This window comes from Ananas comosus, linkage group 12 (assembly GCF_001540865.1).
Source record: "Ananas comosus cultivar F153 linkage group 12, ASM154086v1, whole genome shotgun sequence".
Classification (NCBI taxonomy): Eukaryota; Viridiplantae; Streptophyta; class Magnoliopsida; order Poales; family Bromeliaceae; genus Ananas; species Ananas comosus.
In genome coordinates, this window is record NC_033632.1 from 6,310,499 (window position 1) to 6,338,268 (window position 27,770).

General features: G+C 36.3%; 2 protein-coding genes across 5 annotated transcripts; both read right to left on the minus strand.

The window, feature by feature from the left end:
* Positions 1,212 to 6,871, minus strand: LOC109718546 (protein O-linked-mannose beta-1,4-N-acetylglucosaminyltransferase 2-like). Of its 3 annotated transcripts, XM_020244826.1 has the most exons (4): positions 5,884 to 6,871; positions 3,746 to 4,206; positions 3,528 to 3,602; positions 1,212 to 2,548 (listed from the first exon to the last, which is right to left on the minus strand). In XM_020244826.1, exons 2-4 carry the CDS (start codon positions 3,891 to 3,893, stop codon positions 1,371 to 1,373), a joined length of 1,401 nt encoding a protein of 466 aa, XP_020100415.1. In that variant the 5' UTR covers positions 3,894 to 4,206; positions 5,884 to 6,871; the 3' UTR covers positions 1,212 to 1,370. The 3 variants fall into 3 exon arrangements, with proteins under 3 accessions (XP_020100415.1, XP_020100414.1, XP_020100416.1); XM_020244825.1 differs by lacking the exon at positions 5,884 to 6,871 and having other exon boundaries at positions 3,746 to 5,866; XM_020244827.1 differs by lacking the exon at positions 3,746 to 4,206 and having other exon boundaries at positions 1,242 to 2,548.
* Positions 7,035 to 25,996, minus strand: LOC109718547. Of its 2 annotated transcripts, none has more exons than XM_020244829.1 (4): positions 25,691 to 25,996; positions 25,435 to 25,617; positions 25,279 to 25,338; positions 7,035 to 7,470 (listed from the first exon to the last, which is right to left on the minus strand). In XM_020244829.1, exons 1-4 carry the CDS (start codon positions 25,931 to 25,933, stop codon positions 7,189 to 7,191), a joined length of 768 nt encoding a protein of 255 aa, XP_020100418.1. In that variant the 5' UTR covers positions 25,934 to 25,996; the 3' UTR covers positions 7,035 to 7,188. The 2 variants fall into 2 exon arrangements, with proteins under 2 accessions (XP_020100418.1, XP_020100417.1); XM_020244828.1 differs by having other exon boundaries at positions 7,035 to 7,491.

Consider the following 27,770-nt stretch of genomic DNA (forward strand, 5'->3'; position numbering starts at 1 on the left):
AAAATGGTTCTGCTTCAACTTGAAGTTTAATTTATTTTGACTTAATTTATTCATAAACTCTTCTAACTTTTTTTAAAGTACTCTTCAACTTTTTTCCTTTTTTTTTCTTTTTTCGGGGAGTAGACCACTGGTGAATGGAGAGTGGATATATATATATAGCACGACTCCACATGGGCCACCATGTGAAAATTACTCTCGCTCGTTTACTGTGATCTAATTTTCTATTATGTGGACAAAAGATATAATAGGTCAAATGTTCACATAATAAAGAACAAAATATGCATTAATGCATCCTCATGATACTGCAAAAATAAAAAGTTTCTAACTGTGCCAAAAAGAGTTGCGAGAACATGCATGCGCGCCCCTCAAAGATATTAAAAAACTATTCCAATATGCATGCACCACACGTTTGTTGTCTTCACATCTCTCGATTCCATAGTTTTACTAAAAACAACTAAAATGCCAGCTATAGAAAGCTGACTTAATAAAATTTAAGTAAACATTTAAAAGCAGGTGAAAACAAACAAAAATTCAGGGCTTGCTTGGTATATTATCTCTTGAATTTTTTTTTTTTTTTTTTTGGGATCATTTGCTGTGAAATTTATAAACTCTAGTGTTACGGCAAACGTATTTTTCTACTATTTTTTGTTAGCTTATAATGTACTTAACAATGTAGAACTATATCTTCACAAAAAAATAAATAAAAGCAAAAAAAAAAGATTATTCCTAAGGTTTCTTTTATTGTTGCCAAACAAATCTATAGATGCATAAATTTCAAGCAATCTGTCATCTAATGGTACATTGTATTGGACAATAACGATAAAACAACACCAAACAAGGAGGGTCCCTTTACAATTCGATTAGTTGGAATCTATCCTTTGGAATCTCTCTAACATAGCTCAATCAACACATTATTTATCTCTAGTTATCACCAGAATTATGTTTGACCACCATAGTTAATTATGCTAATGATGGATTCTAAACATTAGGGAATTAACATATTGAGTTGATTTAGTTTCTAATTGTTGAGTGAGTGAACTAAAATTAAGTCCATGGGATAGCTCATTCTCCTATGTGTATAGGAGTTTTGAGTTGAGTTGTAATTGAATCACGATTTGATTTTGTTTTATGTTTTGGTCACTCTGCTTTTTTCCTGTAATATCTAATTTCCAGTGAACATATAGCTGTAAAACCTAAATGACACCACCAAATAATAATAATAATAATAATGATTCCGCAAATACATTAATCTTGCAAGATGACTGCAAATTACAGATTAATTAGAAGTATACAGCAAATTAATCTTCATATAAATTTGCTAGAGAAAGGATTATAAAATGCAACAGATACTAAAAAATATTAAATTATATCTATTCTACTTGCTGATGGAGAAGATCAAGGGCTTCTAATAAAACACCCCTAAACCTCCCAACATCAAGCTTGACATTTTGGTTGATCAAGTATGTAGATCTCAAAGCAAGCCACCCCTGTTTCCTTATAGTGGCAGGATCTTTGAACACTGGGTGATCTCTTGGATATTGTTCTATTAGACTACTCTCTGCTTCACTTATACTATATTGCAAATATCTCAACTTCATGTCTATAGAAGGCACTCCAAAATCCTCATATGCTATACTTTCCAGTCCGCCTAGAGGGACTACTTGTATGACAACTGCATTGGTCGGAAGAAACACGAGATTCGTTAGACCCGCACCGTGCACTCCCATAAGCACGTCGCATGAGTTCACGACTTGTGAGAAGTTCCCTAAGTTCGAATTCAATCCGGCTTCCTCCACAAGCACTTCGTAGTTTAATTCCGAAGCCATTTGGACCACTTCATTTATATTCATGAATGACCTCGTCCGCCTTCTTGATATTATCAAAAGTCGAGGTTTCTTGTCATGATTTTCATGGAGATTGATTGCACTTTCTCTCTGTAGCGTGAAGGACCGCCTTATAAGCTTAGCGAAGTCGACCATGGAGTAGCCATTTGGAGTTCTGGAGGGATTAATACTCATCTCTTTGTGAAACTTCAGACCCACGATCACTTCATTAAAGCAATGAACTTCATTCTCCTTGTTAAAGTCTATAGTTTCGTACCTCGAGAGTTGCTTCAACAAAGGTTGGTACTTAAGAATCCACCATGGCCGATAGTCACTAACGAGGAATTGCACTTCTCCATTAAACCGGTGCGTAGTTATGAATAATGGGATCAAAACATCGGTGAAGTCGTGGAACATATTCCCCATGTATCCTCCGGTTGAGAAGACGATCGCAGGGATATTGTGTTTCATTGTGCATTTGGGTGTGTCATCATTTGCAGACACGGATTTTACAGACAATTCCTTCACATGAGATAAGGCATACTTGTCTTGCTTTCGAGCATGGGGTTTCATGCGATAGGATTCGTGGATTTTCGAAGAAGTGATGAAGATGATTGATGATAAGTTGCCATGGATTTTGATGTCCCCTTTCATTTCACAGATATTTGATCTTATGCCTGAAAAGTCACAAAGCGGCTCACCTGCATGCTCTGTTAGTAGATTTCCTGCATGTTAATAAAAGAATTCTGAATCAAACTAGTCATGCTAATTAAAATAAAAATTCGTAGAGCACATTCATGAAATGTCATGTATATTTCCTGCATGCTCTGTCGGTAGATTTCCTACATGTTAATAAAGAATTCTGAATCAAACTAGTCATGCTAATTAAAATAAAAATTCGTAGAGCACATTCATGAAATGTCATGTATCTCCTTTAGCTGTTTCTAGTCCTTGTCATGAAAATTTTCTTGCTTAAATTCAAATTTATGCGTAAACTTAATTTGCATCTAAAATATTCCAGTAGAGAATGGGTCAATTTCTTTGCGTATCTAGTGCATCCACTGTAAATAATCACATTAGTTAGTTAAATCAGTTGATACATAACATACACACATGTATGGAAAATTTAATAATATAGTGTTGGCTCACCAACTGTTGAAACTTAGCTCTGCAAAAGGTGCATGATCACCTTGTCTCACTTGATGAACAAAAGTATAACCAAACTGGTTAGCAGGTCAATACCAATACTAACTTCCAGAATAGTTAGCTTACAGAAGTTGATAAGAGCATTAACCATCTATAATGACATCAAAAATACCTGAGTTTATTGTAGTAGCAATTTTACAAGAGAATTTCCTCTGTGCAGAGGGTAAAAATACCGAAAGTAATGAGTATGTTACAGAAATATATATTCTGCACTTAGAATAAAAACAGAATGCTATTAAAAAAAAAAAATTAAAATTACCACAATATAGGATTCATTATATCATTTGTCTCTATTGATTTTCTTTTTTTTCTATATTACAGTTCGCATTGTTCTTTTAGTATTGGTAATCCAAGTATGATGGTTGAACAATTATACTTTAAACCCTGAATTTTGTCATTCAATGAACAAAAGATCAAAATAAGTCGCCGATTCAGAAAATATTATTACAATATAATTAACCACTGTACTTTCTTAGTAAAATACAATCATATGCTTACCGCGGTGACGAGAAATCATCTTATCTCCCGCGAGCAAACCCGAAGAGGTTGCATGAAGCGATACCAAGAAATTCACTGTAAAAAACCAAATTTGGATGGGATATTAAGTACATCAATCTCAAAGCGACCAAATTTACAATCTCTAGAAATGATTATATTAAAGCTTATGCTGAGGCTGAGCCATTGGACATAAATTCATACATTACTTGAAAGCTTACATTTTGGAAAGGAAACAACATAATGTCTCGACATTCCGATAAGGGCCATCGAGATTACAAAGCAGCCCAGTAGCAAGAGAAATCCAAATTTCGAAGGCTCCTTTCTTAGAAAGCCCCTCATTTTCTTTCTCTCATACCCCATGTTCATAAAATTCACCTCAAACCTTCAAGCTTCAGATAAAGAGCTACTTAAATTATGATAAGGCTTGACAAACTTGATGTTTCTAGGCTTTTGTTGCAATGCTCATAGAAGACATCAAGAAGCAGCTTTGTTACTAGTTCTGGCCTTTATATTTATAGTGTTTTCTATCATTGGGTTGGGGTGACCAAGAGAATCTCTTTGTATTTATGTATTTGTCCTTCTTGTAAGTTATGCACCAAAAGTCCAAGTGTTTATACTAATTTAAGAACATTTGGTCCAGAGTTTTCATGGAGTCCAAAGAAAAATTGACAGCAACCACCTGTATTAAGGTGTCGTATAAAGAAAGATTAGATGCAACGATAGGCAACAGAAAAGTTAGCAAGCAACGTTAAATAATTTTGAAAACTTAGTTTCAACTGATTTTAATAGTGCAGGCATCACTAAGAAATTAATAACAACAAAATGGAATTAGGAAGCATTTAGTATTAAGAGTACCACACAGACGATAAAGAGTATTGCACAAGTTTAAAAAGCTTCTAAACAATTTTGGCACAACTATCACAGGCATGATAGGCATATAATACTCAGTTTGGTCCAACCCCTGGTCTACTAATAGGGGTTGCTACACACGAATATAAGGATTGATGCCATACATTATGATCAAATATAATTTACTCATTAATAAGAAAGTCATTTTTGATTTGGAGGTTTACAGTTTATGCATTAATTGTATCAAAAAATGTATATATGGTTGAAATAAATTCAAGACTCCTCTTACATTTAATTCCAATATAAAATTTTTGTGAGGGTTTCAAAAGCTGCAGATCATGATGATCTATGCAGTTTTCCAAATTGGAAGCGTTATCATAACTTCGAAGTGCTTGCACCTTGGTGCCATACATATGTGTTACCATGATACAAGATTAAAAGACACCAAATATGAAAATGTTTATTACAAAACAACAAGCAGATCTTTAAGTCGGATGGTCGAACAACGGATTTAAACAGTTAACTTATTTGTAAAGATTCACCATACATTAGAATGCAGCATTCATAAAAGGCAGATACACAAATTAAGTTTTCTTCTAAAATATATACACTATCTTCATATATCTAGCAGTCAACAGTTTTCAAACTTTTCACATATAACTTTGAAGGAAGGCATCAATCTCAGAGTCTAGCATTCTGATCAAGCAATTAAGTTCAGAAACATATAACATCGTACTTTTGTAGGGACATATGTGCAATTCCGACGGGACTCCAATTACCAGAATCCTATGGCTTAAACCCTAGTTTTCTCCATATGGTTGGACACCTGCATATATATGATTGCTTGACCGAAATTCTGGAGGCACTATTAGATTTGATTCTGTTTAACCCATCATGAGGAGTATCCCAAAGTAGTATAAAATTTAAATTGGCACCTGACTGACAAAATTCAAGTCCAGCAGTAAGTCTTCAAAAGTTGATCAATTTGTTGCATTCTGTTCCAGTATTAATTCAACAATTTACACAATGGAAACAGTAATTATTTGTATTCAAGTAAAAGGGATGATTGAAAAATCATAGGAATTATTTTCAGATCTAACACCCTTTAATATAGCACTCTTAACTATTAACAATATTTGCATGAAATTATCTGATATATAGACCCTGATCAGCTAGGTTTAATTATTTGTCTTAGTGAGTGCCATGTGGAAGGTCTCTGCAAGAGTTAGGTGATCAACTCTAGCTAATACAAAACTTACGTACACTGTAACCCAAAAGATTCATCACACCAAGTATTATGTTTTCTTTTTTTCTTTTTCCTTTTTTTTTTTTGTTGTTTGGTAGGGAGAAAACTGTAGGTATTTCCAGTAAGATGTAACAGTGCATTACAAAATCATCACCCAAGGATATAGCAAACACGATGAGGGGAACTAACAGGCAGAGAGTGAAACATCATTAAGAATATTAATAAAAGACAGGACAAATAGCACTAGGAAAGATCTCTTACCTGGTTATTCACGCCCAACAGGGAAACTGCCGCTGACCCACACTGATCATCCAACACAAGAATTTGAAGAGGATCATCAATGTAAGCTCACCTCTGTTTAGAAAAGTGATGATGAAGCAGACATAATGCCATCTTATCTTAAGCTGAATGGAGATGAAGCTGACGTTAAAGTCCCACTGGATTAAGTTTGACTATATGTGATGCTTACATGGCATTCATGTAGCGCCATCACTCAACAAAAAGAACATTTATATGTAATTTTCCAAACTTATATATAACAACTTTTTACACATTACACAAGAAGGAAATTTACTACACAGTACACAGTCAATTCATAGGCTCTGTTTGTCCATAATTATATAAACGCAATGGCAAAAAAAATTTTATCAAATAGCTCTCTCCTTGCCTGCTTTATGTACCATGAAAGGACACATGTGGATGCTAAATCTATTCATGGATATTACAAAAAGCATCACAAACTTGAAAGAATCCTGGAGATGATAAATGTGGAATAAAATGAATAATAGATACCTACAGTGAAATCATACATGTACACTAAAACGTTTCTTTCTACTAGAACTAAAAAATTTGGAATGATGCAGTAAACGAATCGCCCATTTACTACATTAATCATCATTTCTGCATCAATATATATCAGAGAATTATAACCCCACCTGATCGGAATCTTCATACAAAGTCCTAAAATAGCACACTTCCACATAAATATAGCAATAATCTGCTCAAAATTTAAAAACCTACAATAAAATTGATAAATTTACAATAAACAGATTCTTCACACAATGAGAAAAGTGGAAAAGAAATGGTCAAATTTTACATTAACTAGCTCAATCATCATATATACATTGCAATATAAATCAATTAAGGACAACCTCAATGAGTCGTTTCTTCTCAAATAAATCAATGGAAATTAGAATAAAACCATGCTAAATTTTCTTTTGAATGCTTAATCCAAGGAGAGTTAAGTAAAATTGCTACCAAAAAAAAAAGCCAAAATGCATTGGCTCCAACAAGCAACTAACAAATCCTACAGCAGACATATATGAAAAATCGGAAATCCTACAAAACTGAAAACATTACAAAGACAAAAGAATTTATTTTGTTATACGCCATAAGAATGGTGGAATAATACATCCTATGAAATTTTACCTTTACTAATTCAAGCAGAGCACATTGTAATATACATCAACAAAGAATAACCCCCGGTTGCCATTCTTTTTCATATGAAGCCAACAAAAATTAAATTATCCCATACTAATGTTAATTGAATTTTTCAATAATGGCGAATTAAGTAATGCGACGACATCTGCACCAGAACGCAATGCCCCCACCCCGACCTTGAGCAACAGCAATCTCCTCATCTACATAAAACCAAACAAAAAAGGGATCTTTGGTGGTTGGTTCTCTCTCCTCTTTGTTCAGTCTGATTTGGATCGAGTTGAAGGGGCCAATCTTAACGTTGATGTACTTGAAAATGAACGCAAGTATTCTGTTCTTCCAAGAAAGGTTTCCCTCAAAGGTTAAGTATCCAATTGGGCCTAGGTAGATACCGTTCTCGATACGCTTTGCCTGTAATCCAAGAAAATAGTACTGAAACTTCTTTAATTGTATCTGTTCATATTATGAGAAATAAGGAAAAGATTGAAATTATAAGCATGTGGAAGCACATGTTAAGCATAATTAATGGCGAAAAAACTTCTTTTGTTTTTCTGAGAGGAATTTACAGCAACACATTTCAACCCACTTCGTTCATGTGTTCTTTTCTAAGAGAGAATGGTAGCATGCTACTGCCTCGTTGATTTTTCTTGAAAATGAACTTAGCTGGAAAAGTAAAGCAACTAGGCTTCGAACTTCGGACCTCAGATACCAACCATCAAGCTTTTGCCACTTTGTTCATGATTGACTGATGAACAGTGAAGCTTCTAACTGTTTGTAATTTAAACCAATGTGCATGCTGCACACCTTGAGTTAAAATGGATATGACAAAGAAGCTTTGTCGAGTAGTGTTAACCTTCTCAGTCAAGTATAATGTGAGGAGAAAAGATGAGAGAAAAGGTGCAAGAAACTTCATGGCATCCAACGAGTCAATGGAATGTGCAACATAAAAGAAAAAGAAATCACAACAAAGAGAACGAAGACCTCCATATTCATAAGAGTATAGTAGCCCTACATGTGTGTGTGTGTGTGTGTGTAGAGAGAGAGAGAGAAAGAAAGAGAGAGCTAAGGTGCTTTTAGAAACACCAAGGTGTTGGTGCTATAGCTTTTTGACCATTACATCAACCCTACCGGCCCTTGGATCATGCATAATGATGGGTCTCACAAGTAACCACCATTGTTAATTTTTGACTCAATGGCTGAAAGGGTAGATGTAAAGGCAAAAAAATTAAAGGCACCAAGGCCTTGATGCTTTTTGAGCATTCCATCACAATTATCTCTCTCTCTCTCTCTCTCTCTCTCTCTCTCTAGAGTTGGGCTGAAATACTATTGATAGTATTTGGCCCCTTCTATCAAGTTTTTAACCCTTGAATGAGAAATTATAGAGTTAGAATGATATTAGTCCCTTAAGCTGCGTTTGGTTAGAAGGATATCCCAGAACAAGAAGGGATATCCTCCTTTGTTCAACCAAACAGCACCACAAAAGTCAAGAATCGATTGTTCTGGGCTTAACGGGTTATTCGAGGATAACCTGTTAAGTCCAGTTCCGCCCATCCTGCAGAACAAGAGTGGACAAAAGAAATTTGACCTTTTCATTTTCTAATTTGCCCATCTTAATTCCTCTCTCATCATGCGAACTTGAAAAAAAATAATAACAAAATATCTTCTTTCAGTAGGTTCTGTATTGAAGGCTGCTTTCAATGTAAAAAAAAAAAAAAGTCCCTTTGCATACGCTCTGTTGAAGATGAAGCCGATCATGGAGGAGTTTGCTCCAAGGGCATCACGTTGAGGCTCCACACCCACTAGATTTGCCTTCTTCACCTTCGCAAGTAACTCACCAACCACTAAAACCCTTTTTGTGTAGGCTCTGTTGAAAACGAAGCCAGTCATGGAGGAGATTGCTCCAAGGACACCATGTTGAGGCTCCATCCACACTAGATCTGCCTTTGGGTTTTTTAGTGCAATAGTCTTCTCCTAAAATTTTATTCTAAAAACAAACCTGTTAAATATTTATTTATAAATATGGTCCTATAAAAGCGGTGAATGGTTCACCGCTTTTAAAAGCGGTAAACCATTCACCGCTCTCTTTCTTTCTCTCAATTTTTTCTATATTTCTACGATAGTAAAAGCGGTAAACCATTCACCGCTTTTATTCTTTTTCTACTCCTAATGAGAAGTTATGAATGCGGTGAATCATTCACCACATTTAGAGGTATATTTTTATAATTATTATTTAAAAAAATTTATTTTTACAATTATAAAAATCAATAGGATTATTTATAAAAAAAAATTCTCTGCCTTCTCTACCTTCTCAGGCAAGTCATCAACCACTAATAAAAAACCCCCTTTGCGTAAGCTCTGTTGAAGACGAAGCCGATCATGGAGGAGATCGCTCCAACGGCACCATGTTGAGGCTCCACCCCAACTAGATCTGCCTTCTTTGCCTTCTCCAGCAAGTCACCAACCACTCCCACATGGAGATCCTTCTATTCTTCGTTTTCTTGTTCTTCTTCTTCTTCTTTAACTTATGATCTCAATTACTTTCAATTTCTGCAGAGGAGAACAACAAGAACTCTCTGTTCATGCATGAGCAACAGGTGATCTTCAAACCCTTGCTTTATTTCTTTATCTTCTTCAGTCTTCTACGAGAAATTGTTTGATTTGAGTCACATACCATTTTGCAATTTCAATTAATTGATATTTCCTTGCCATTCAAAGTCAACTTGGTGGCTACCAAGTGATTTTTTGTTGAATAAAATATATATTCAATGTTTAATTAAATGTGTTTATTAGGCTGCTTTGTTCTGTTTTTTTTTCATCTACTCTCTTGATTTAGATTTCAATTTAAAGAACATTATTATACTGTTTGATTTAAATTTGATGTACATTCATTAATTATATGGAATAGATTCTAACCTGAATTATAGCACAATTTGAAATCGGTACCTAAGTTTTAGATGTTATTATTTACTGCCTAACCTTACAGTATTTTTTGAAAAAGATACCTGCAATTTAAAGTTTCAATTCTACAACCTCAGCTTAATATATCTGTAACATTTTTTATAATATTCCAGCAAATAGCAGAATTTTTTATTATATTAAAGAATATTCAGTCATGTAAAACTAAAATTTGTTAAATTCATGTACCTATTTCACAAATATGGTAAGGTTAGGTTATGTAGTAAATGGAAACTTTGATGTAAGGAAGCGAACTCTCGAAATCCGAGAGTTGTACTTCGTTCAGGATCGACTAATTGTCGAGCGAGTACCCTTCGCATAAGCTAAAGATGTCCAAAGCACAAAAAGTGCATTGGAAGTGAGTCCACGAGAGCAATGATGTGAAAATCTGCACTGGGCAGATTTTTGCTCTCGGGGACCGGTCCCTGGCAGGGAGAGACCGGTCCCCGAGGCTCGTGGTTGTTGGGGATTCTTGATGCAACCGGTCCCAACTTGGGGAAACCGATCCCCGAACGCAGCACCAGCGAGAAAAGCCAAAAAATGGCTAAGTCCTGAAGATATAGCTCTCGGGGACCGGTCTCTCAGGCAAGGACCGGTCTCCCGAGGACCGGTCTCTCGAGGAGAGACCGGTTCCCGAACGCGTGATAGCTGGGGAGGCTCTCGGGGACCGGTCCCAGGTCGGGGAGACCGGTCCCTCCGCGCGAACTCTGCCCAGGCAGAGTGACTTGAGAGGAGAAAAGTGGAGGGGCTTTTATGCAAAATGGCATTAGTTGGAGGGTATTGAAAGGGAAGAGCTCTCTCTCTCTCTCATTTCCCCTCACACTCCCACACTCTCTCATTTCTCCCCCTCTCTTTCTCTAGAAGGAAAAGAGAAGAAAAAAAGAAGGAGAAGAAGAAAAGAGAAGAAGAAGGAGGAGAAGGAGGAGAAGAAGAAGAAGAAGAAGGAGATCAAGCTCAAGGAGGCTTGGAGCATCTTCCTCTTCCTCTCCTCACCATTGGAGTAGCACTAGAGATAAGCTACTAAACCCTAGCTTATGGAACTTAGGGTTTTTGGGTTTTGAGCTTTGGAAATGAGGTCAAATGGACCTCTAGAACCCTTGTTGGTGGATTAGAGCTAGAGCTAGGGTTCCAAAGTGCAAATAACAAGATGGAACCCTAGGGCACCCAAAATGGGGTTTTTGGTGAAGTATGAGATTGATCTCGTTTGAGGCCTTGTAAACCTAATTGCTAGGTGTCTAAACGCGGGGGCGAAGTCGGAATTACGATTCGTCGAGTGGATTTAGAGCAATCGGCAAAATAAGGCAGATTGAGCATTGTTTTGGACCAAGGAGGCCAAGACTTCGTCGTAAAGTTCGCCGAAGAGCGTTTCTAGAACCTCTACAACAAGAAAATGTGGGGGGTGTCATCCCGAAGCAACCGGGCTCTTTTCTATATCTTAGAATAGCATAATCTCATCTCTTGCATGTTGCATTGTAATGCCTTTTCCTTATGCTTCTAAATGCTAACCTAGTGTACATAGAATACTTGATGAAAATGGATAGGTAAGGATTGGGTCGAAACATGGATCCTATAATGCTAAAAAAAGAGATGGACACGATGGGTGTTTGGTGACATAGAAAATGGCATCTAAGTGTTTAAAGAACATATTGAGTGGCATTAAAGTAGTGTACTTGACACTAGAGGTTTGAGAACCTAGGGATGGGTGGGTCCCTTAGAAAATGCCTTGTGAACAATGAATTTAGTAAAACTAAGTGTTTTGCAGGATTATCGGAATAAATGACTTCCGAGTGATGTTGGCCCTAGATCGTAGGGTATCCTCACATAGAGAGGACATAGACGAGTTTTGATTGTGATGTTGGCCCTAGATGGTAGGGTATCCTCACGTGGAGAGGATAGATTAAGCTCACGGTCTGTTATTTGGGGTGGTATAGCCATCCATATCCTCACATGAAGAGGATTGTCGTCGAGTACTCCAGAGTGTCGGGCGATAGGGACCACATGGAGGTCCACAGACAGTCCCGGGTTTGGGGGCACATGGAACTCCCCTACCCAATTGGGATGGAAAGGTGAGTTGAGGGCAAAACCCAAGGGTTTCGCCATAGATTGGGCAAATGGAAAACAAGTATTGTCATTGAATATTATTATTCGAACATGGATCGAACTTGTTAGCATGGTAGTAAACCCTTACTATATGATGCATGCATTCATTACACATGATTATGGGCATAGTAGCATAGATTTCCTATTATGTCATTTACAGCTTTGAGATATCCATCTATATATCTATCTTGTTTTTACCTGTGCCTACTTGGACCTAGTAGGGAGACCGGCGGAGTCGGCGACCGAGCCCACTGGAAACTATGGAAGATAGTTCTCACCCCATTCTATATTCAGTGGTAGGTACAGGGTTGCCAAGAGAGGACCGCGGCAAGGGCATCGCGCCCGATCAGTGAGACCGTGGTAGTATAGTAGCTTTCCTTTTTGCATTAGCACACCTATGTATTGAGAGAGATTCATGTAGGTGAGGTTTGGAGAGCTATGTATGTTGATGAGCAAAATGTATTCATTTTGAGGAAAGATGTAAATGTAAAAGAAAGCAAACTATTGTAATAGTTAGTAAAGTACTCTCTTTATTTCACTTGTATATCTAGTGGATTACTTGCTCTTTGTTGTTGTTGGCACTGTTTGTGCCCCGTTGATTGTGTACTGATGGAATTTAAAATCCTGGGTAAATTCTTGTACTCGATCTATTGTTGAGCCTTGGGCGGACAGGAGAGGTGCTGTCCTTTCGGCGGTCCGCCCGGCGCGCCCGAACTATGCCAAATTGGTAGGGGTCTCGGGGCGGGGGCGTGACATTTGAAGTTCAGCTTCCTATTTGAAGAATGTGCTATGGTTCAGATCTATGATGCACAGATACTTCAAAATATAACCCGTACCCGTATCCGATACGTATCGGATACGGATACGCGCCCGACACGCGCCCGATACGTATCGGATACGGGACTGAAGTATCTGGATTTTTTAAAAAATTAAAAAAAATCGGATACGGGTCGGATACGTTGGGATACGGCGGGATACGTTTTGGGATACGGATGGATACGTTTCGGGATACAGGCGGGATACGTGAGACATATTATTGGGTCTAAACGGGTCGGATTTAAAAATTTTTAAAAATATCCGCATCCAAAACCCTTAAAAACACCCTATTCAGCCTTTTTTCTTTGTTACGAGAGGAGAGAGAAATACCGCCAAAAGAGAGAGAGAGAGAGAGAGCGGAAATACCGAGCGAGAGAGAGAGCGGAGCGCGCGGTCGTCTTCCTCGCAGCGAGCAGTGGTCGCCTTCTTCGCAGGGAGCAGCAACATCTTCCTCTCCCCCCTCCGCTCCCTCCTCCATTCTCTCCCGCCTCCGGTAGGTTCTCTGCCCCTTCCCCCCTCCGCTTCCTCCCCCCTCCGCTCTCTTCTCTGTTCAAACCTTTCAAAGTTTCAAGTTTCATCTCTCTCTCTCTCTGTCTCTCTCTTTTATATTTAACCAGTTAACCCTATTGAGCTTTAAATCTCTCCTTTTCTTTTAAATCTTATGGGCTTAGGTGTTTATTAGGGTTTTTAACTTTTGCTTCTTTTTTTTTTAAAGCAGTAATTGCATTATTTTTGTTTATTAGGGCTTAGGTGTTTATTAGGGCTTAGGTGTATATTTAACCAGTAATTGCATTATTTTTTTCTACATTAAAATTGTATTTCGTTGTTTACTTGTTTGTGCTTTATGTTGTTAACTTGTTATCAATAATGTTATATTAATTACATGTATTTATTTATCTTATCATGCATAGGATTAGAGCCTAGAGGAAATGAATAGTGAGAGTCAAGCTTCTACCGATGGTAGCGGTAGCGGTACAGGAGGTAGTGCTAGTGGTAGTTCAAGTAGTATTAATGATAATACTCCATTATGGAAGTATGTAAAAAAGGTGGAAAAGTTAGGGGATGGTGGAGGAAACATGAGGTTCGAATGCAATTTTTGCAAACAAGTTTATAATGGATCGTATTATAGGGTCAAAGCCCATTTGTTGAGAATTTCAGGACAAGGAATCAAAGGTTGCTCTAAGGTTACTAGTGATAATATTGCGGAAATGAAAAGGCTTGTTGAAGAGGTAGAATTAAGGTTAAAGAATTCTATCCCTAAACAAGTTCCTTTGCCAAAAACTATTACCAAATCTTTTGACACAAGTATAGAGAGTATGGGGGTGCAATCTTTCGAGCCAAGAAAAAAAAGGGCAACATCAACTCGTGAAACAGCTCTAGAGAAGTCTTTCAACGTGGCGGCTCGAAACCAGCTACATTGTGAGATTGCTAGAATGTTTTATTCCGGTGGTTTGCCCTTTAATCTTGCAAGAAATCCTTATTATGTTAGCTCCTATACTTTTGCGGCTAGTCATAATATTTCAGGTTATATACCTCCCAATTATAATATGTTGAGAACTAGTCTTCTTCAACAAGAAAGAACAAATATTGAGAGGTTATTGGAGCCTATAAAAAGCACTTGGAGGGAGAAGGGTTTAAGCATTGTATGTGATGGATGGACCGATGCACAAAGAAGGCCGTTGATCAACTTTTTGGCCGTAACAGAGAGTGGACCGATGTTCCTAAAAGCGGTCAATTGCGAGGGGGAATATAAGGATAAATATTTTATTGCTAGCATGATTTCGAAAGTTGTTGAAGAGGTTGGACCCCAAAATGTGGTTCAAGTGATAACGGATAATGCTCCCGTGTGCAAAGCGGCGGGAATGTTGATTGAAGCGCAATTTCCTTCAATATTTTGGACTCCTTGTGTTGTGCACACATTGAACCTTGCATTAAAAAATATTTGTGCGGCTAAGAATACCGAGGCCAATGAAATTACTTTTGATGAATGTAGTTGGATTACTATCATAGCGGAGGATGTAGCATGCATCAAGAATTTTATCTTGAATCATTCCATGAGGTTGGCAATATTTAATGAGTTTGTCAACTTGAAAATGCTTGCGGTGGCCGAGACTCGATTCGCTTCGGTAATCGTCATGCTAAGAAGATTCAAGCAAATCAAACGGGGTCTCCAAAATATGGTCATTAGTGACAAATGGGCTAGCTATAGGGAGGATGATGTGGGGAAAGCGCAATTTGTAAAAGATAGAATTCTCAATGACTTGTGGTGGGATCAAATTAACTATATTCTTTCTTTTACCGAACCTATATATGAGATGCTTCGGATTGCCGATACCGACAAACCTTGCTTACATTTAATGTATGAAACTTGGGACTCCATGATAGAAAAGGTGAAAGTTGCTATATATAGGCGTGAAGGAAAGAAAGAAGACGAGGAATCATCATTTTATTCCGTTGTGCACAAAATTTTGATTGACCGATGGGCTAAAAGCAATACTCCACTTCATTGCTTGGCACATTCTTTGAACCCTAGGTATTTTTTTCCCTAAACCTTATGTATATTTTTATTCATTTGTATTTTGTAATACAACTATCATATCCTAATTTTCATTTTTCTTATATTCATTAGATACTATAGCTCATCATGGCTTAATGAGGATCCAAATCGAGTTCCTCCACATAGGGATTTGGAGATATCAAAGATGAGAAACAAGTGCTTAAAAAGATTTTTTTCCAAATAATGAAGAAAGAAGAGTTGTAAATGAGGAGTTTGCAAATTTTTCCACTGCCGGAGAGGGATTTGATGAGCACGACTCTATTGAAGATAGGGGAGTTCTTGACCCAAAGAAGTGGTGGGTCATCCATGGTGCGGCAGCATCTATGCTCCAAAATTTGGCCCTAAAGTTACTTGGCCAACCTTGCTCCTCTTCATGTTGCGAGCGGAATTGGAGTACCTACTCATTTATTCACTCCATGAAGAGGAATAAGATTACGCCACAACGAGCCGAAGATTTAGTATATGTATATACTAATCTTCGCCTTTTATCAAGGAAGGCTCCAGAATATATAAAAGGAGAGACTAAGATGTGGGATGTTGGAGGAGATTCTTTCGATACATTTGATAGTGTTGGTCTTCTTGAAATTGCAAATCTTTCACTTGATGAGCCAGATTTGGAGAGTGTGGTATTTATTGATGATTCAAATGAGAATGAAACTGAACCAAATTGAAATCTTTTGATGAAAACCCTCTCCTTTTCTTTTTGTTGTTTTGGATGCGGACTATGCATGTATGTAAGTGTTGTTTTGGATGTGGACTATGCATGTATGTAAGTAGTAAGATGTAAAGATGAATATCATGATGTTTTGTGGTAACCGGTAAGTGAATGATTGAATGGAAATACTATATTTGTTTTACTTTTACTCTTTTTTTTTTTTTATATTTCAATACGTCATGACATATTATCAATGTAAATTTATTATACATATTATCAATATAAATTTATTATACATATTAAAATAATATTTTATTTAAGTACTCCCGGCGTATCGTATCCTAGAGTTTTGGGACAATGCCGTATCGCCGTGTCCGTATCGTGTCGTATTCGTATCTCCGTATCCGTATCCGTGCAACATAGGTTCAGATTAAGGTTCTTCACATTTTTTACAAAAAGAGAAGAGCCAAGTCCTGATTAGTAAAAGGTGGACAAATGAAAAACTATTTATATAAATACACATATTATATATATATTCGTTGGAGTCATTCATCAGGAGTATAGGTATTTGTTGTGGTGTTGTGTGAATTTCGAGTTGCTTTCCCCTACTTGTATGTGTCAAAAGTTTGATAGCTTCTTGTTCTGTTTTATTTCAAAGATAATAATTAAACTCTGATGATTGTACAGATATACACAAAAGTGCTCTTTATATGATGTTTTTAAGTTTGGTTGTTTGCTTTGACATAATGATTGAATTTGCAACTATTTTTATTTTTGATAGAGATAGGCAGATTGATTGACTGTGCTTTTGCTGTGAAAACTATGCGAGGTAATTGTCACTGACATAGTGAGTATTCGCTAGGTGCTAAATTTTTATTGGTTCTATTTAGACAATTGTTTATTTTCTTCAAAATTATTCCTTCAGATGGCTCCCCAAAACAGAGGTTAAAAGTCTATTCTCAAACATACATACCTACCATCACAAATAGAAATGAGTGAAAGTGACAATCATGAATCCCGCCCGCGTGAGGGAAACAACAATTACCGAAGGACCTCGAATTGGACTGATAGCTTAGATTCTATTATGTTAGCTCAAATGACTGAGTATGCATTGGGAAATTTTGTGAATGGAGCTTTCACAGCACTTGCTTGGACTAGGATTGTGAATGCTTTTAACCAAAAAGCAAAACTTGACTTCAAAAAGAATCAGCAGCAGAACCGGCTAGAAGTTTTAAAGCGCATATTTGTTACTAATCAGTACCTTGCTAATAAAAACGGATGGGGGTGGGATTATATGATTAACATTCCTACTGCAGGTGATCCTACTGATTGGGATGCTGTTATTCAGGTAAGCAAAAATAGTCATATTGCTACTTTTAATTTCTTACAACCATTTAACATGAGAATTAACCATTAATTATTGGATTCAACGAATTTCAGGAGAACCCTGCATATGCCAAGTGTAGAGAAAAACCATTTCCTGCTTACAAGGACATCGAATTTCTAACAGGAAAGACCACCGCTACTGGCAGGCATGGTTTTACTTCACAAATGCCCATTGGTCATGAACCGGTAGATAGCTCACCGTCGTCCTCTCCTGGCCATGATGATGTTTTAAAAGCCATTAGAAATTCAATGATCAATGATTCAGAGCAAGGACAAAGCTCACAGGCACATATGAATGTAGGCATGATAAATGAAGCAACTTCACTATCTCCTAGTCCGGATCCTGTTAACCCTTCCACTCCACATACTGATAGTGTACCCGGCCATAGCTCTGCTGGAAAACGAGCTCATTCGTCACCTTTGCCAACTCGCAAACATAAACAACAGACTCGAGGTGGACGTAACAAAAAAATTACTATCTCAAATGACAGGCTTGGTGAGTTGGCAGATATTGGGAGGCAAAAACTGGACATAGCTAAGGTCATTGTGAATCGGGAGCTTACTGCACGGCCGATAGTTCACTCTATTGAGGAATGTATGGATCGGCTAAGAATGATTAATGGTGTCACGCCTGAGCGCTGCCTCACAGCATTAGAAGCATTCAAAGATGAGAGGAATAAGACTATCTTCCTAGCGTTGGGTGATGATATCACACTTGCATGGATTGATGGACAGGCTGTTTTGCAGGGTTTTGCTGGACCACAAAAACCCAACTAACTTGGACATCTTTTTATCTATGATGTTTGAATAGTTTTGCTTTGCTAGCTGTGCGATAACACTATGCACTCTAGATGGTGTCCTATATTGTATGAACTTTCTTGTTAGTTTTCAAGACCATGAACTAACAAGTTTTGGTATTGTATGAACTTTATTAGTATTGTGTTGTTTTAACTTTACTAGTATTGTATAAACTAACAAGTAATCTCTTGTGTTGGAATGTTACTATTATATGAACTTTATAGATAGCTTGTATGCATTTTTATAATTAGTATTGGAATGCTTATTGTTTGCATAACTTTATGAATAGCTTATATGAATTTTATGATTGGTATTGAAATTGTTCAGTGTTGTATAACCTTTATGAGTAGGTTTGCATGAATTTTATGATTAGTATATATGTACATTGCTACATTATTATATATTTTCTTATGACATATATTAATGTTTTACTATAATAACAGACTATCAGAATGATGTTTTTTTTTTTTTTGTAGTTATGGAAAATTCGATTAATCGTTATGTTTTCACATCCTCAACATTAGCCGATGTCATGAAATGATGGATGAGGATGATGATTTTTGGGATGAAGTCCTTTTAGTTATGCTTGAGGAGGGATATGAAGAATTCAATAGTAGCTTACATAAAAGAGCATGTCGTACGAGGTCAATAGTAGCTTACATAAAAGAGCATGTCGTACAAGGCCATTCAGTGGACACCAACTTGCTCAAGACATAGTACTTGACCATCTTGATAGAGGTTATCAACACTTTCAAATGACTAACATTATGTTTGCAGCACTCCGGGATGATCTTGTTGGACGGGTCTAATACAAAGCACTAAAAATATCAACGTTGATGAACAATTGGCAATATTTTTGCATGGGATAGGGCATGGGGTGACTAATAGAATTTTAGCAGAAACATTTCAACATTCGGGAGAGACTATCAGCAGACATTTTAATAATGTGCTTCGGGCAGTCATGCACCTAAAAGATGAGTACTTGTGTACTCCATCAAATAATGTTGGAGCACACCCTCGGATTAGAGACAACTCAAATTGTCACCCATTTAAGGTAAAAATATTTATAAATATAAGATATTTTATACTTGATATTCATTACCTTACTAATTATGTCGTTTATTAATTTAATTGCAGAATGCTATAGGTGCAGTAGATGGGACACACTTACCCGTGGTTGTTAGGAAAAGTAAACTACCACGATATAGCCACCGAAAAGGGTTCAGAATATAATGGCTGCTTGTAGTTTTGACCATCAATTTTTATTTGTATGTACTGGATAGAAAGGATCTGCTGCTGACATGAGGATTTTGAGATGGTGTCTTGAAAAAGGGGGCTTTACAGTTCCTGAGGGTTAGATATTCAAACTTGATATACTTGTTATAATTATTTTTTTTAGTTAATAAATTTTTTTTCCTAATAGGTAAATTTTATTTAGTTGACTCTGGATATGCAAATACCGACAAATTTCTAGCACCATACAAAGGATAGCGTTATCACTTGAGCCAATTTGATAGTAATACAAATGCTCGTAGACATCGAAGTCCTCAAGATCTTTATAATCATCGATACACACAATTAAGAAATGCTGTTGAGAAGGCATTTGGTATTTTAAAAAAAAGATTCAAGGTCCTTCGCCAAGCTACTCCATACCCTTATAAAGTGCAGTGCCGCATTGCAATGGCATGTTGTATAATACATAATTTTATTAGGCGACATCAAGGAAACGATAAATATTTCAACATGCGAATGGATCAATTTTCAGTTGATGACGATGGAATTGATGATGATGGAATTGATCTGATGCATTTAGTCGATCCTAATGAATCGCGACAACGTGATACCCTTCGATCAGCAATTACCGAGCAATTATGGAACAATCGATAGATATCGGTCTACTCACTCTATAAATTTTGCTTAGTACCTATGTAATTTGTGGTTTTTGGTTTTAATTAATATCTATTAGTTGTGATGTAATATCATATACTAAATTGATGGCTGTCAAGAGAATCGTATGGGGCTTATTTTGTATTTCTAAGGCCTGTTTGGCCTAGCTTTTTCAAAGTGATTTTGGGCTCAAAATCACTTTCGGACTCAGTAGGGTGTTTGGTAAAGGGGCCTGAAAAATCTGATTCTGCTTTTTAAAATCAGAAAATCGATTCTTCAACCCCCAAAAGCAAAATCTAAAAAAATCTGCTTCTCAAAACTAACTCCTGCACAAGCTGAAATCCCACTTAAATTTTTTTATTAAAATACCAAAACTACCCCAAACAAATAATATAATTCTACTATACCCTTTTAATAATATCTTCCCAACTACTCTCTCCCATTTACCCATTCACAGCCAACTCTCCACTCCAAAAAAAAAAAAAATCTCTCCTCTCCTCTTCTCTTTTCTTCATCTCTCCCTTCTTCCTCTCCAGCGACGCTTTTTCTCCGGCGACGCCTTTCCCTCCGGCGAGTTTTTTCTCTCCGGCGAACCTCCAAGGTACTCCCTTTTATTTTTCACACAGATTTCTCTCCCTCTCTCTCTTGATTTCTCTCCCTAAACCACTCAGCCCGACCCCAGATCCGCGCCAGCGTGATCCGGCAAAGACAGATCCCGTCGACTTGGCCGGATCGGCGCCAACAGGCTCCGGCTTTGCCAGATCTAGTCCCGGATCCGCCTTTGAGTCGGATCCGGGCCCGGATCAGCACCGGCGAGGCCAAGGCCGCTGGGAGGAGAGGGGTTATGGTTATGGTGGTGATTACTGTCGATACAAGGATGGTGAGGGGCATGATGGAAGGGGTTACTACGTCGGTGAGAATCGCGGCTTTAGAGGCGGAGAAGGGCGTAGGTAAGGCCCGCATGATGGGGCTGAGAGAAGGAACGGTGGGTATGGCTGTGAGAAAGCTGGGGAAGTTGTTGCTAATGTTCAGACTAAAAATGTTGGAGCTACTAGCAATAATGCGTCATCTGGAAGGTATATTCTAGTCTTAACTTGTCTACCAAAAATTGTATCAGATAGTGCCTTAATTTTAGATATACACAATCTTGGTGAAATCGATAACCTATTTAGTTATGTGAGATAGTTTGATCTGATGACCTGTCCTGTAGAGTTTGAAATTGCACTATTGAAGTAAATAAACAATCACAAACTGAAGCATCTATATTAAATATGCAATTCACTACTGTTGTTGTAAATGTTGTTCTACTTGTTGACTGGTTTCTTATGCATATGGCTATAATAAGTTTATTTCAATGCAAAGTAGCTTATTTAATATACGTCTTCAAACTGGTTTAATCTTCTTAACAAAATTCTTTTGGAAGCAGGGAGGCAAGGAGGGAGGCTTCTGAGATAACTGATGCACCGAAGGATGTTGAACCTGAACAATCTAACCCTAAGCCAGTGGATTCTAAAGATACTTCTGTAATGCTATTTAATTAGTTTTAAAAATACCTAATGTTAAATAGCATTACAAAATCACTTCGGTAAAAAAATTTGCCAAACAGCTTTCTAAAATCACTTTAGCACAATCACTTTTCTATTAGACTCAGCCAAATGCTCTACAGCTTTTAACAGAAATCACTTTTCCCAACCAAAATCAATTATGCAGAAATTACTTTTTCAGAAGCTAGACCAAACGGGCCCTAAATGTGATGGCCAGGATTGTAGTTCAAACAATTTTATTTTATATATCTCATTATTGTGTTGTATTATTGTGCTAATTTTAATTTAGTTTATGTCTTATTATTTTGCTACTTGATAAAAGAGACAAATTACAATATTCTATATTTTATAATTGATGTATATTTTGTTAATATTTATACTCTATTTTTATTAATTTTAAATAAATTCAAACAAATGCTAAAATGGGATGCTACTAAGTTAATTTTTCTAAGGTGAGTTTTTTACATAATAAATATTTGAAGTAATCTACTTTTTTATATTTAAAATTATATAATTATATATAATTTTAATTATTTGTTATATTATATAATTGAAATTATATTTTTATATCTATATTCATAATTATATCTTTATATATTAATTTTATCACCATACTCAAACATTGAAATATTTATTAAATATTCCATAAAATATTCAAGGGCAAAATTGTCATTCTACTTAAATTTTATCAATCCAATGCCTTATTCCAATATAAACATCCAAACACTATCAAGAATATCCTCCAAGAACAAGCAATTAACATCCAAATGCAAATTTATCGTTGTTGCAGCTTATACCGGAATATCCCCTATTCTCAGGAACAACAAAAATTATCCCTCACAATTTAGTTCTCGAACAAAACGCAGCCTTAGGGTTGAGTGGTCCCCTAGGGTTGAGTGGTCCCCACTGGGTTATAATATTTAATCCGATAGTTAGAAATGATCAAAGAGATTGATCCAAAGGCTAAAAACTTGATAACAAAGGGGACAAATACTATTAATAGTATTCTAGCCCAACTCTCTCTCTCTCTCTCTCTCTCTCTTTGATCATTTCTAACTATCGGATTAAATATTATAACCCAGTGGGGACCACTCACCCTAGGGGACCACTCAACCCTAGGGGGCCCACATCATCCTAACCGCACATCTTTTAATCCAAGGGCAGAAAACTTAATAGCACCAAGTCATTGGTGCTATTAATAGTATTCCAGCCTAGTTCTATATATATATATATATATGAGAAAATTAAAATGACTGCATAACTATCTTATGTGCACTAGAAGCTTACCACTCTACATTAAATGTCTATGATCCACAAATGCAACTATTAGCTTCAAGCTGCCAAAAATAAGAAATGTAGTTGTAGCAGCTGCAGGCGCACAGAATCAAACAAGATAGATGTAGTTGCAACTGCTATATTTCCAAATGCATGCATCTCCAACTACACAGTATTTACAACTACATCCCACCCAAAAGCCTTAAGATTAGTAACAATTATTTCCCCAATTCTAATAAGCACCTTCAATACTAGAAAAAGAACACAATTACGGTATTTCATAATATGATAGAGAAGCAATGAAGTGCATTGTCATTGCGTAACATGCATATTAACATTTGAATTATGGCCTCACTTATGGCATAAATTCCTAATTTAAAACCGCTAACTTTAGTCAAGCAACTAATAGACAATGTTGTTCATACTCGATCAAAATAACTAGTTGAACCTAGGTCTGACTCTTTAATGACTTGGTTTCTATAGAACGCAGAGTTCAACCATCAAACCCAAATAAAATATCTAGCTTATAATAAACCAACCAATTATGACAACCAAAGATATGTTCTTGATTTTTAGAAAAACCTAGCAGTTTGTGGTCCAAAATCAAATTACTCATAAGTTTCTTAAAGGACTGATATTATTCTTTATTTCTCTCCTTTTTAGAACACCTCATGGTAATAATATTCAGAGAGTATTCTTCAATAAGTAAAATACTTTTAGAACTAACAACTCCTTCATAGTTCTACTTCATTTTATCATAAGGCATTCAAATAGACGGCTAACACTGTTAACATGATTTGTTACACTGTTAACATAATTTATTAGGGTATATGAACTACCTAATAACCAAATTTTATGACTTTCTCAGCATCTCAACCTAAAGATCAAATGTTCTCAATAGTGACAATTCTAACTGCTGACATTAGGAGTTTTCTCACCTAATGGTATAGAACAATCTAAATAAGTTGAATATATCGATAGGAAATTCTTTTTATACTATACTAGATCCAGTAGCATTTGATTGGAATTGTATCTAGTTAGAGATCAAGACAGAGTGACTGACAACTCTCTGCTTTGGATTGAGGAGTTCTATCATCTATTCTTATAGTGTTCTTGGTTTCATACCACTTATTTTGTGTCCACTTGAATCATGAAGCTTAGTTACTAGAGAATTCAACCAGTCAGTGCCAATTGTTCATTTAACGCCCCTCATAATCAAAAAATAAAGTGGAAGTATGAAGGCACTTGTAAAAGTAGTCTAGCTGAACCAATACTTATATTACATATATAATAATTTTTTTTTTCCAAAAAGCTAGTTCAACTAACAATTGTCTTTCAACCCCACCCCCCGCCCAAAAACAAAAAACAAAAAAAAAAACCAAGGTGAATACTAGTTCAATTTGATATCTAGCTTGGCTCTTAAAACATGGGAAGGTAGCCTTCTTTGCATACTACATTTGTAATTTCGTGCCAAAACAATGTGCTCCAATATATTATAAATATTTTTTTCTAATGAAGCAATGATAAGATTAGTCTAAAATGCAGTTTACCCCTTAGAACATCGAGTTTTACACATAAACCCTTAAATAGGAATATATAAATAGAAGATATAATGAATATATATTTAATGCATTACCTAATGATAGACGTAATGATCAAAGGTCAACACTAATAAAACTTGTGTTATGAATCATGTCAATCATATAGCAAAAGTCTGCTAGCATCGGCCCACTCGATGCAATTATTATATCATTTAGAAGGATAAAATAATTTTTTTTTCATTCTACTAGTTATGTGCAAAACACGATCCACTCTAGGGTAAACTGCATTTTAGCCAAAGAATTTTGTATCTATTTTTTTTTTATTTACCCAAGATTATCAAATCAAATGGGATTAATCACTAGTCAATCCCTGCAAAACTTTTAAATAACTAAATAGTCCTACAAATTTTAAAAACCCTCATGTACCCTTACAAACTCCATTAACCTTAGAAATACCCCTTGAACAGTCAAACTCCTAATATTTTAATTCAAAGGCTATTTTATTTTTTATATAGGTAAACCAAAGTTATCCCAATTCAATATTGTAGATCAATGACATAAGATTCTCATCACCAATTTTAACACTCAATAAAACACATAAATGAGCCAACTTTTATGGACAAAAAAAAAAGAAGAAGAAAATCATTGAAGGAATTTGATATTTGAGCAATATATTGAAACAGGAATTTAAAGTAGGAAGCTCACTGCAGCATCAAATCTCTGAACAGCAGTTACTGGGAAATACCTCCCCTTCTCCAATCCACCCTAACAGGCAAAATAAAAATAAATAAAAATCCAAGCACCATAAGAAATCAAAAGCACGAAATTGAGAGCTTTTTCTACAGAGGGTTAGGGTTTCACCTGTGCGGTGAAGATAAGCATCCACGTCCTCCCCGGCGACTCCGAGCCGCCCAGGGTTTCGAAGAACCCCGACGGGTCCGCCTTCGCCTTCTTGATCTCGGCCAGCGCGGCGAGCACCTGCGCCGCGGGGACACGCCGCGTCTTCGCCGCCGCCTTCAGCATCGCAACGCTCTCCGCCACGCCCTAGGGCGAAGAACCGGATCAAGAGCACGGATTCGCAGGAGAAAAATTGGGGGATTTCGAAAACCCTACCGACCAGTTCTTCGGGGGAGGGGGAGGGGGACGGAGGAGTCAGTGGGGCCGGTTCCTTCTCGAGGGCTCCGATTCCTTCAGGGGACGCCGAGGCGGAGATCGATCGGCCAGGGCGATTAGGGTTAGGGTTAGAGTTTAGGGCTTTGGAGAGAGGAGGGATTGGGAGTGGGTGTAGGAGCTTCGGAGCGAGTTTAAGATGGGGAAGAGGAGGGAGAGATGAGGGAGAGAGGGAGAGGAAATGAGCCATTTTTGGGAGCTGTGAACTGGCGTGGAGCTTGCCCCTGTAGAAGAGCCGTTACAGTTGAGAGGATATTTTGGAGGGAGATAATTTATTTTTATTAGGGTAAACTTCAAATACCCCTGTGGTTTCATACATTCTCACTTTGATACCTGTGGTTTAAAGTGTACCAAGTTAATCCCTGTGGTTTCGCACTTTCTCACTTTAGTATCCTAAGATTTAAAGTGTATCAAGTTAGTACCTGTGGTTTCATTTTTGTATCAAGTTAGTACCATGTGATTTTATTTTTCTCTTTTATTATTCATTTAACTTTTTTTTTCGTTAAATCAGTGATAAAGTTAAAACTAAAGGGTACTAAAGTGAATATTCGATAAACCTAAGTAAGATATCTGAAGTTTTTTATATATAATTTAACAAACTATTAACGGAGAAAAAAAAATCAGTGACAAAGTTAAAACTAAAGGGTACTAAAGTAAATATTCGATAAACCTAGATAGTGTATCTGAAGTTTTTTGTATATAATTTAACGAAATAGTAACAGAGGAGCCAACGAAAAGAAAAAAATGAAACCACAGAGTACTAAATTGATACACTTTAAACCACAGGGTACTAAAGTGAGAAAGTGTGAAACTATATGGTACTAAATTGATACACTTTAAATTATATGGTACTAAAGTGAAAAATGCGAAACCAAGAGGTGGTATTTGAAGTTTTTATTTTTATTATTATAAGCAAATATGTCTGTTGGTTTCCGTTTCACCCTTTTTATTTTATTGGTATTTTTAAAATTATCAAAATACCCTTCGCATCAATTATTTGCAAATTAATAAATGATAAATTTTAACCATATTTGAATGTTAAATTTAAATTTTCATTATAAAAGAAAGCTTTATATTCAAATTATATACTCAAATTTACTACTAAAAATACTTTGAATTAAAAAGAACTAAGTTCTTTAAATTCACAGTTAACAAATTAAGTTCACATTTATAAATTTAAAATTTGATTCAATTAATTTGATCATGAGCTTAATTTTTTAATTCAAAGAACTTTGGACGGTTAAACTTAATGTGAATAAAGTTTGAAATAAAATTTTAAATTTAAATTTAGATTTTCAATTTTGATTTACAATTAAAATTTAGAATAGAATTAAACTTATAGATCAAAATCTTAAACTCATTTAGTTTAATTACATCTTTCTTAAATTAGAAATCTAAAATTATTTCTTAGGGTACCTTACATAGAGTGGCTTTCTAAAAAAAAACATCGTATTGTTTTTAAATTATATAGTATTGGTGTATTTTTATTTTTCAAAAATTTAATTAGCTTGTTGAGATTTACATAAAATAAATTTTATTTGCTTTTTATTAGAAAATTTTCATTAGCGCTCTCTCTCTCTCTCTCTCTCTCTCAGACTTACATAAAATAAATTTTATTTATTTTTATTAGAAAAATAACTATGGTGGTAAAAACTCTCAGCCTATCATTAAATTTAATAAATTATAGATTTGAAATTATAATTAAAAAATTAAATTCAAAATTTGAGTTTACAGTTGAATTTTATGTTAGAATTATAATCAAAGATTAGTGTTAGAATTTATGTTGAACATTTGTCGCTCCGCATGGTCATAATACATTGACTTGATAAACCTCTATTCTTTTTTCATTATCAATAAGACTTGCATGAAAGGCGCGAGCTGCTTTCCGGGGGCCTTTCCCCCACGCTTTCGCCGCTCTCCGCCCTTACCCGTACGCGGCGCCGGCCCGCCCGCCCCCCCCGCCCCCCCCCCCTGCCCCCCCCCCCACTCTGCCTTTTCGTAGCCACGACGCCACTCGCTGCTTCCTT